The 11,199-nt window shown below is 43.9% G+C and overlaps 1 protein-coding gene across 1 annotated transcript; it reads right to left on the reverse strand.

Annotated features, from left to right (window-relative positions):
- Positions 1 to 1,076: 1,076 nt before the first annotated feature.
- LOC135711986 (odorant receptor 85c-like) lies at positions 1,077 to 2,381 on the reverse strand. The gene is made up of 3 exons (XM_065234956.1): positions 1,428 to 2,381; positions 1,212 to 1,367; positions 1,077 to 1,142 (listed from the first exon to the last, which is right to left on the reverse strand). The coding sequence occupies exons 1-3, from the start codon at positions 2,379 to 2,381 to the stop codon at positions 1,077 to 1,079; spliced, it is 1,176 nt and encodes a 391-aa protein (XP_065091028.1).
- Positions 2,382 to 11,199: the final 8,818 nt, after the last annotated feature.

Below are 11,199 nucleotides of genomic sequence, written 5' to 3' on the forward strand. Positions count from 1 at the left end.
GATGGCGGACTCACTTGCTAAGGTGGGCGCTATGGAAGGCGATATTTACGATCGACAAATCGCCTACGATGAATTTTTCTTCATTTATCGTCAACAGTCACTCGTCAGCTGGCAGAATAAGTGGAGTGAAGGGAGTTTGGGACGATGGCTATATTCGATCATCCCTAAGGTGTCGAAGAGTTCTTGGTTCAAGGGGTTGGATGTGGGTCGAGACTTCATTCGTATGATGTCTCGCCTCATGTCCAATCACTACTCGTTAAACGCTCACTTGTTCCGTGTTGGGCTGAAGGACAGCAGTCTCTGTGAATGTGGACAAGGTTACCAGGACGCTGATCACATCCTTTGGTCTTGTGTGGAGTATCGTGGAGTCAGATCACATTTTTATGATTCCCTTCGGGCTCGAGGTAGACAACCTAATGTTCCAGTTCGGGATATTTTGGCTAGACGCGATCTGGAGTTTATGAAACTCATATATGTTTACTTTAATAATATTAACATTAGATTGTAAGTTTTATTAACCTTGTGTTTAGTTTGTATTTTGTACGTGTGGGTTTTTTTTATGTTTGTTTTCAAGATGAATAGAAATTAGTTCATGTTTTAGGATTAATTAAATATTTGTATCGTAAACCACATTTCAAACCTCCCTTTCCCTTTTCCCATCCAAAAAAAATTGTAAATCCCCACTAACCTCGAGACAACCGCGAGTATCCGGTCCAGCTCCTTTAACTTTAAATATAAGAAATCAATAATGTATAACAAAAATGATAACTCGGCTCTGTAAAGTTTATTCGATTGAGCCTGTACAAATAAAGTAATTAATAAAAAAAAAAAAAAACTTGGATTATGAACGATTAAATTTCAGGATGGGACTGATATGAGATTATTTTGATTGATAAGACAAACTGACTTGATGTTGTTTTAACATTTTTCATAAACAAAGCCGATCAGATAATATGAAAGTAGATGCCAATTGATAGTTGTTATCTATATATATTTACGAAAATCCATATGGGACTACGATACAGTATTCAAGAGTGATGTAAATTGTATATGTTAAAACGACCCTCATCACTGATTCACTTCTGACTGGGATCGTAAATCGTTTTCAACAGAGTAAAATATGAAAACGATGTACTCAGGATCTGGAACGACAAAACAAAAATGTCCACTTGAAACCCGCTCCCAACCGCCTGTTCTCCTTTCAAACTCACCGCCGAATAACTCGCCAACGAAACGACGGAGAACTTCATGGCCGTCAGCTTTTGCCACTTCCCGGCGCGAGTCATGACAAACAGAAGCGATTTCTGGTACCGTACATCTGCCGTGTTCCAGTTTCCTTCGAAAGCGCAATAGGCGATTTGTGAACTCTGGAAATTTAGAATGCTAATCAATGATCCTATTTAGACAATTACACAATTTCATAATACCGCTTCAATCAGTTTGTTCCCGTAATAGCACAGCAGAAACACTTGAACCAGCGACGAAATCAGAAACAGTATAAATTTGAACAAATCGAACGAGCTGATATCGGATGTCGCCTGGAATCCAACCAGGCAAATGATGACCGAACTTCCGACAAAATTTACCAAAATTGAAGGTGAGAAAATTCCCTCCAACTGATTGCACAGCTCAATTACTGCTTGGTGCAATTTCACGCACAGTTCCAGCTCCCCATAATCGCCTTCGGCATTCCTCAGTCGGTAGGCCAGTATGTCAAACTGCAAGCAAATCAGCAAGATGATCGCACAAAACAACAGATCCGTGCTGAGGTTGTACACTGCCGAGTCGAATGCTCCCCAGTTCTGGTGAAAGAACGTTATCTCGTAGTAGCCTTCCCGGTGCCAATCGTACCAGTACCACATGAAGTACGGCAGTTCCTTTTCCAGCACTCCATTGGACAGGTAGTTCACCAGCATCGAAACCAATGGCAGTAGATTGAAGATCCAAATCAAGATCATGTACAATATGGAGAACGATTTCATCACCACTTGCGATTCGAGGTTGTACTGATAGGTCCGGTAGCGTTCCTGGTCGACATGGCTCCTTGGAAAGAGCTCATTCAGCCGATCCAGTATACCGTTTAGTTTTGCTTCGTTCGCCTTGATGGTCATGATCTTGACGATCGAGAGCGCCGTAAATCCAATACACGGAGCCAGGGCTGTCAGTTCCAGGAAGTTGGTGAAATTCCCAGCTGCTTTTATGAAATAGATGTGTTCGATGATGAGGCAGAAAATCGTATTAGCGTACGAGCTCCAGAAGAACGCCTGCTTCAGACGAGCCTTCCACGTATCCCGAGGTTCACCGTACCGCGTGATGCCGATCATGTCGAAGAAGATCTCCGGCACCCGAATGAAAGATTCAAACTTTACCAAATCGTTCATCTTTCTTCGGTTGAAAGCTGCAATGGCGCGAGTGAAATGTTCACTCAGGTTGCATGGGGAATTTATGGCATTCAGTTTGGTCATTGTCAATCAAAAAGCGATTAGCAAAACAAACAAAAAACTTGAATTATTCAATCAATTTCAACTTGATGACTATCTCCTGCGATGTGTCTTGAACAAGGACCAATGCACTAATGAAGTGTGAAACTGCGCTTTAGGTTTTCTTTTTCGAGCGTGAGAAAGCGGACACTTGTCAAGTCAGGCCTAAACCGGTAATTAAAATAATACACATCCACGGTAAGGGCACTAAATCCGAATGTAATCTTGTAACCAATTGTAATCTTATTTCGGTTTTAGGTATGACATTCATACCAATATTTTGAATCATTGAACACGTCCTGTATGTAGTGGTATGAAGCTTATAGCATTTCCCAATTCAATATCAACATCCCAAATCAATCGAAACCACACGTACCACCCCTTATCCTGATTTATTTTTAAAACCTCTTCTAATTTGGCTGCTCCGCAACGGCCGCCACCGACGATGCCTCAAGAACTGCTCAAACGTGCGTCCTAGTGAGGGCGTTTCCTTCGACATAAAGGTAAAAATAATGACGGACTGGATCGCGAATCACACGGATAAGGATATCACACAATGTCGATAATTAAGAATTGTATGCGTCCCATGCACACACACACACAACCACAAAAAAACGGTCAGACACATGGACAAGCAATCTCCGGTTTGGGATAAGAAGGATTTTATGTAAGTACAAACGACCGCTGGGTGTACGACGGGATTTTACACTTTTTTTTCTCTGGCTTGTTAGGAGCATCATCTCAACGTTCAATGATAAGTGGATGCTTCTACACCGGCACAGACAAACAAACGTAACACTTGCATATGTTTTTGTCGAACAGGTATTAGACACTTTTAAAGTATTAGCACAAGACACTGAAGAAGTCTGAACATTGTAAACAAAATACGCGTATCTGAAAAAGGATAATCAATTAAGTTCTGCTGTCTTTCTTGATACCAGGTATTCCACTATAGACGCCCTCATTCATCAGGAGTTGGCAATTTAATGTTTTCTTAGTTGGTAGTAGCGCCACCTGCGGTGCGCATAGTCAATTCCCTTGCGTTAGACCTTTCACACTACCGCCATCTGTTGAGCGTACTGCCCGTGACAATATGCTCAACAGATGGCGGTGGTAGTGTTTTAGCTACGATGTTGTACTGTGAAAAATATTTAATGCGTTACGTCTGGTTGTCTGTGACTACAGCTTGACTTGAATATACTACGCTATGGGTCCTTGAGTAATACAACCGATGCCAAAAGGTACAGGTTACAGAGTGGAAGCTTCGGGATGTTTAATATTTCCCTTCATAATGATTGTGTTAAATTAAGACTATAACAACTGCTTACACCTTAATAGTAGACTGAACTTATAACATAATAGAGGACGAGAAAAAAAATAGGGGAAAATTATTTTTTTGAAGTTAAAATCTTGGGAAAATCGAATGCAAGTGGTTTGAGGTAAACTGAGATACAATAAGCAGTGCTGCAAAATCTCGAAAATACACGGTGAAATTCACAATTCTACTTTGGTCACTCATTTGAGCTAACAGTCATCGTCAAGGCAAACCATGTCAATTGTCAGTGACAATGCTGTCAGTGAGGAACATGTGTAGATTTTGTTTATTAACTAAATGTGTAACGAAATTAAATGACTTGAGTAAAACAATTACATGGAGCCCATTAACAAGCAAACCAAAATCTCAAATCTCAGAACTGTCAATAAGTAAAATGAGTTCACAGAGCCGCGCGGTGTTGGTCTACAATATATTGAATTGGTACCGCTTTTTGGTAGATCGAAATTCTATCCGCCAGACTATAAATATAGCGACTTGTAAAATATTTCAACAATGAACTCGAACAAACTGTTACACTAAAGGCTGGAACACGCAAAAATTGGTCGACAAAAATATCGTTTCTTTCTGTCAAAATTCATATAACAAAAAATTTCTTATTTTTCTTTTGGTAGTTCAATTCATATATTTAAAGGAAAAAATGATCGTTTATTCTTTTGGTTTGCCAAATCCGAACTGCCGTGCCTTCCGCTTAACCCCTTCCATTTAATTTTGCACAGTGGTCACTGTGCGGTATCAAATACCCTCCGCATAGAGATGCGAGCCGCTCACTATCCATCACGCACATAACCCTGCGTACATAACAATCGGCAGACGCGACCGGTGACAACGAGAACACGCAGCAATCGTCTCTTGACCTCTTTGTCCTCGGACCACGACCGCGTTCGGACGCATAGGTAAGCTCTCCGGAGAACTCTTACAACAGACACCAAACCATTCCTCGGGACAATCAGGCTTTTCTCCGGATAGGTGGAACCCCACATTGGTGATACTGCCAGGAGGATTACTATCCCGAGAACTACCATCGGATTTTATTTTTTTTTCTCTTGACTGAAATATGGATGTGTCTCGCAGACCATCGGAGTATCGAAATAACCTAAAAATGCGGTGGCGTGTCTATATGACCGCCAGAATAGTGGTGTCAGTGGTTTGTGACCTACAATGTTACTCACAAATGCTTTGTTACATGAAATGGTCCAAGGTGCGTCTAGAAGATCACCGGTATGATGCTTATAAACGGTTTGTGGCCATTGACATGAAATAGTGTAAGGTGCGTCTGGAAGACCACCGGAACAATGGTCGGAAATTAAATATGGTGCGTCTGGTAGACCACCGGAACATTGATCGAAAGTAGATCCTGATGTATTTGGAAGAACACCGGAGTAAAGCGGTAGAGGAAGTTGACACTCTACACTTAGTTTTATTGCATTTTTTTTTAAGGAGTGTGGAAATTGTGAAAATGCCTTCCATTTTTCCATTTGGTAGATAACACGGAATGTTTGACGAAGGAAAATATGTTCTAACCCCGATCGTTTGCAACGATTCGGTGGATGAGTTGAATGTAGATCAGGTTGATGGATCATCTTATCACGCAGACGAACTCGAGGTTGCTGCTCACGAAACCGGTGAGAGTACGGATGAAAGATTGCGCCATTTGGAGGAAATGGTGGGAAATTTTTCGGAAAATCGTTCGCCTATAACTGTGCCAGTGACGGACAATCTTGACCGAAGCGGAAGAAATTACTTCCAACCATATTTCCACGCTGGCCTTGCAGAAAGAGGATACAATATCCGTTGGGATCTTATCCCTAAGTTTTCTAAGGACATTCCATAAACTATGGGAATCTTGGCAAAGTTTCTTTGAAAATTTCGAGATAGCAGCGTCGTTGTCCACTTTCACTGGGTCATCAGAACGTGCTAAATTGTTGTACCTCTCGATGGGAAAAAGTCTTTAGGATATAATTAATGCAGCAAAGGTAAGCACCTACTTCAGGTCGATAACTGACACGACCGCGGAGCATGAAGCCTTCCAAGCAATGCATCAAATGAAAGGTAAATCAATCGTTACGTTCCATGCCATATTGACCCAGAAAGTGCGACTTTGTGATTACAGCACGATCGACCAAGCGCGTTTTATTCTTACTCAGCTGCTCAAAGGCATGGAAAACCGGAAGCTAGCAATGACTGCTAGGACATACGGACACGACGCGAGCTATGTCGTGCATGCAGCTACGAGAGTTGAAGCATACGATGCAGGAGAGCAAAATCCACGCAAGCATCTTCCACATGGTTGGACAAAGGATTCAGGTATGAATTCGATGTATTTTACCCTAACATGAAATGGAAAATTAAGATTTCCAGGACTACTCTCCGAACCCTATTCGGTTTTGCTCATATCCGTTATTGACAAGGAACAAAGTGCCACTGAACTGTCGTCAGATTGAGGTTAACCCCGACGGTGCAAAACCTTATATAAGTAATGTTTAACAATTGAACAAACCCAAAATATGAGTTAACTACACGGTAAACTGAGTGTACCCAAAGTTGGGTGAATCGCTGAACGCAAAGATGGATAGTTTTATGAATATCATTTATTTACATCAAATCAAACAGAGTGATGTTTCTTTTTTAATGTAAGAGGGGAATGTGCGGTATCAAATACCCTCCGCATAGAGATGCGAGCCGCCTACTATCCATCACGCACATAACCCTGCGCACTCCTCAGCATACGCGACGGGTGACAACGAGAACACGCAGCAATCGTCTCTCGACCTCTTTGCCCTCGGACCGCGACCGCGTACTGACGCATAGGTAAGCTCTCCGGAGAACTCCCACAACAGACATCAAACCATACCTCGGGAAAATCAGGATTTTCTCCGGATAGGTGGAACCCCACAGTCACATCGACCTTCGCCGCCGAACGCCAGTTAGATTTAAACTGCTGCTCGTTTCCATGGATTTATTAGTTTTTTTAGATTCCGTTTGACCAAGGCCCAATACCGTTCGATAGGGCGGAGTTCTGGGCTGTTGGGAGGATTGTGATCTTTGGGTAACACAACCACGTTGTTCACATCGTACCAATCGATTGCCATTTTCCGATAGTGGCAGCTCGCCAAGTCCGGCCAGAACAGCAAAGGTCTATTATGTTGCTTAAGGAATGGTAGCAGCCGCTTTTCCAGGCACTCCTGGACGTAGATTGATTGATGGTTTCCGTAGTAATGAAAGTACCGCTTTTTAGACCACACGTGCATATGGCCTGCCAGACGAGATATTTTTTCGGGAACTTTGATAGTTTGATGGGTATGAAAATTTCAGCCAACTTCCCTTTTCCTGATGCGGTATAAAACTCCTATCCCGGAAGCTGCTTGAAATCCACCTTCACATAAGTTTCGTCGTCCCTGACGACACAGTCGAACTTTCTGAGCAGATTCGTATACAGCTTTCGGGACCGCTGCTTTGCCGACGTGTTTTGTTTGTAATCTCGGTTCGCCTCCTTCATCTTCTTAAGCCTTGACAACCCGGCTCGTTTCTTGGCCCACTGCACAGTAGTATGGGAGACATTGAGCTTGCCAGTGACGTCCCGGATGGAGAGGTTAGGATTCCGCTTATATTTCACCGCCACCTTCTTCGTCGTCGCTGCCACGTCCGGATTACGATTGCCACCGCTTCCAGGCTTCCTGGCGGTCGACAGACGCTCCCCAAAACACTTTTAAAACGTTTGTCACGGTCGATTTGGCCACATCCAGCAATTTTGCCAACTTGGCGTGTGAGAACGTCGGATTCTCTTGCTGCACGAGCAAAATTTTGACACGCTGCTCCTCTTGCTTGGACGTCATTTTGAAAACTAGAGAGCAAACGAAAACTAGAGAGCAAATGAAAACTCATCATAGCAACCATATATACACTCAACTTCCAAATGCAGCATTTCAAGTTTTGTTTTATGCATTTTTAACAGAAATACAACAATTTGAAGTTGACCAATTTTTGCGCGTTCCAGACTTTATACTTAGCGCCAGTGCAGCTAGATAGTTCATTTTCTGCTTGCTACTGCTTGGATGCTGCTATTGATGCGATGATGCTGATCAAATCACTCGACGACTGGGTAAAGTTGTACAACCCAAATCCCTAAGGTCGTCCACTTGTCACTTAAACACTGTGGAAAAAAATGTTTGCGGATCTCGATTCAGCAAATCGTTTTACTGAATTTGAAATTTAAAATTTTGTGTGTAGGAATACTCCATGAAATTTGTTTTGAAACTCTCCTACGAACTCTCCACAAAACTACTACCATCAAATACTCCTCAGAATCGCCTTAGAATTGTAGTCACAACTATCTTGAAGTTCAGATTAGACTTCACTGAAGTTATCCATTAGTATTTTTATTTGAATTTGAATTTCCATAGATCCCTTATTATTTTAGTCTTCTAGTCAGAATAACCTTAACCTTACTGCTGCAATTTGAACACCAGGCCATCATGTCAGACATTGTCGAACGCTTTTTCAACGTCCAACAACGCCATGGTAGATGTTTTCGAAACAGACTTGTTCCGTCTGAAAATGTTTGATACTCGAATCAGCTGGTGGATGGTCGAACGACCTTTCCGAAAACCAAACTGTTCCTCGAGTAACAAGTTGTTTTCATCGGCAGATGTTAGGAGCCGGTGGTACAGTGCTCTTTCGAACAGTTTTGATAACCCTGAGAGAAGGCTGATTGGTCGATAACTTGAAGGAGAGAACGAATCCTTCCCAGTTTTCCGGATGGGTATGACTTTAGCTGACTTCCAACACGAGGGGAAGTAGCCAAGTCTGAGGCACTGATTTTTTTGAGACGGTTTGAGTTCCAGATTCAGGATGTTGTCGAAACCTGGGGCCTTCATGTTTTTAGATGATTTTATATAGGCCAACAGTTCGTCAGCCGTAATCTGGGATTCCTCTGGAAAAATGTTAGGAATCTGAAGAACTTTGGTTGCATTTTCAGCAACCTCAGACTCATGAGGGCTGACGATGTTTTGTCCGAGATTATGGGAGCTGACGAAGTGTTGACCTATCGCGGCAGCCTTCTCTTCAGGAGTTATCAGATAAACCACTGGATCGCCGGGACGATCCAGTGGGGTCAGTGGTGGAATGGGCCTAGGCTTGTTTTTAAGAATTTTTGTAAGTTTCCGGAAGGGCTTAGCACAATCTGGGAGAGAGCGGATCTTACTAGCAAAATCGTTATTTCTGAGATCCACCATCCTGGCCTGAATGATCTTTGTTAATCGATTACAATTGGTCTCCAAGTTAGGCAGGCCAGTACGCTGGTACTGCCTACGAATGATGTTACGGAGTCTAATGAGATCTTTGGTAGGGCTGTCAAGGTCAAGAGTGTTACTCACCTGTCTGGATACTGGCACGTGTTGTTCCCTGGCCCGGGAGATCGCCTCCTCGATGGTTTGTAGACACCGGTCAACATCTTCTGACGTCCCCGGTTGGTTATCGTAGTCGATGGTTGTGTCGACGCAGTGTTGATATTGCGCCCAGTTGACTCGATGGTAGTTGCGCCGGGAAGCTTCGAATCGGTTTACCGAGGATCCAACTTCGGCCACCACCGGGTAGTGGTCCGAGCTCAGCTTCTGGAATGCCACAGGTTGCGAGATGTTGTGTCCCATGTTGCTTACGAAGATGTCGATGGTCGCATGGACCCCAGACCGACTCAACCGGGTGGGAGAGTCCGGGGCCAATATTGTATAGTAGCCCTCTTGCAGGTCTTCATTCAGGATGATGCCGTTTCTATTGCTCAGACCGTTGCCCCAAGCTTGGTGTTTTGCGTTCAGATCGCCAGCGATGATAAAGTTCCCGCTCCTCCTGTTGAGTTTGATGATGTCTTTCCGGAAGGCCACTGACGACCCGTCCCTGATGTTGGCTTGCTTGGGGCAGTAGGCCGCGATGATGGTGATTGGACCAAGTGATGTGGTCACCTCCACTCCAATGGTTTTAATTGTTTTCAGCTGGAAGTTTGGTACCAGCCGGCAACTGATGTTCCGTCTTGCAGCGATGGCCACTCCTCCACCTCCAGAGCAGGTGCGATCAAGTCTGACGAGCCGAAAGTCGGGAAGGAATATGTTCAGTTCGGGCTTCAAATGCGTCTCGGTGATGATAGCAATGTCGACCTCCTTGGTGTTGAGGAAATCGAGTAGCTCTCTATGCTTGTTCGTCAGTGAGCAAGCGTTCCAATTTTAAATTTTTATAGCTTCACGGTCCATACTTGGTGACGAGTGACAAGGCAGCATGAAGCTGTTCAGATCGAGTCTTGCAGGTACGCATGATGATGATGACCTCGGCCACGAGCGTCACAAGTTCCTCCGAGGTGAACGGAGAATCGTCGACAGATTCACCTGAGACAGCACCAGCGTATGATAAACCAGGGGCGGTGGATGAACCTGGAATTGGCTGGGCCGCAGCAACAGCGAGACGATGCTGAACTGTCCGACTGTTGGGAACCATTTGGATACTCGCAGGATTGGCTTGTTGGTTGTTGAGCGGAAGCGGGGCTAGGTTCGGAACATGTCGACGGGGCTGGAGAGCTGGGTACTGGACTTCCGTTAGTACAGGAGGCGAACGATGATTACGAAGGCGACCGAGCTGGTTATTTATTGTGGCCTTCCGACGGATATTAATGAACTCCACTCGCTTGGGACATCCAAGGCAATGCAAGAGCATAAAGGGTGATACGGTCAAAATTTGGTCAAGGGAAAACGCGTGTAAATCGGTGAAATCGTTTATTTAAAAAATCAAATTAAATTTCTTTTTCAAGTTCAATTAGTATAAAATTCAGGAAAAATATTCAGTTAGGCTTCCGCTTTTCCAAATCCGAATTGCCGGGTCTTACGCTTGACCCCTGCCATCAGATTTTGTACAGCCACCTTGTCCACCTTCTTCGCCGCAGAAAGCCAGTTTGCCTTGAACTGCTGCTCGCCCTTAGCAGTTTTTTTGGTCTTCTTTAGGTTCCGCTTGACAATAGCCCAGTATTTCTCAATTGGGCGGAGCTCTGGTGTGTTGGGAGGGTTCTTGTCCTTGGGAACCACCTGCACGTTGTTGGCGGCGTACCACTCCATGGCCTTTTTACCGTAATGGCAAGATGCCAAATCCGGCCAAAACAGTACGGAACAACAGTGTTTCTTCAGGAAAGGCAGCAGACGTTTATTCAAACACTCTTTCACGTAAATTTCTTGGTTGACAGTCCCGGAAGCTATGAAAATGCTGCTTTTCAAGCCACAGGTACAGATGGCTTGCCAAACCAGATATTTCTTTGCGAACTTTGACAGTTTCATGTGCTTGAAAACATCTGCTACCTTTCCCCTTCCTTTTGCCGTATAAAACTCCTGTCCCGGAAGCTGCTTGTAGTCG

The sequence above is a fragment of the Ochlerotatus camptorhynchus genome, unplaced genomic scaffold, assembly GCF_037179485.1.
Source record: "Ochlerotatus camptorhynchus isolate MF236.1 unplaced genomic scaffold, CSIRO-AGI_Acam_v1.1 ptg000450l, whole genome shotgun sequence".
Lineage (NCBI taxonomy): Eukaryota > Metazoa > Arthropoda > Insecta > Diptera > Culicidae > Ochlerotatus > Ochlerotatus camptorhynchus.

What these genes read in the sequence shown, in the direction of transcription:
- LOC135711986 (XM_065234956.1), bottom strand. Translation starts at nt 2,381, where the DNA reads ATGAACGATTTGGTAAAGTTTGAATCTTTCATTCGGGTGCCGGAGATC. An exon ending in GGAACAAACTGATTGAAGCG is followed by an intron (nt 1,368 to 1,427) that starts GTATTATGAAAT and finishes CTAAATTTCCAG; the next exon opens with AGTTCACAAATCGCCTATTG. An exon ending in CGTTGGCGAGTTATTCGGCG is followed by an intron (nt 1,143 to 1,211) that starts GTGAGTTTGAAA and finishes TTGTCGTTCCAG; the next exon opens with ATCCTGAGTACATCGTTTTC.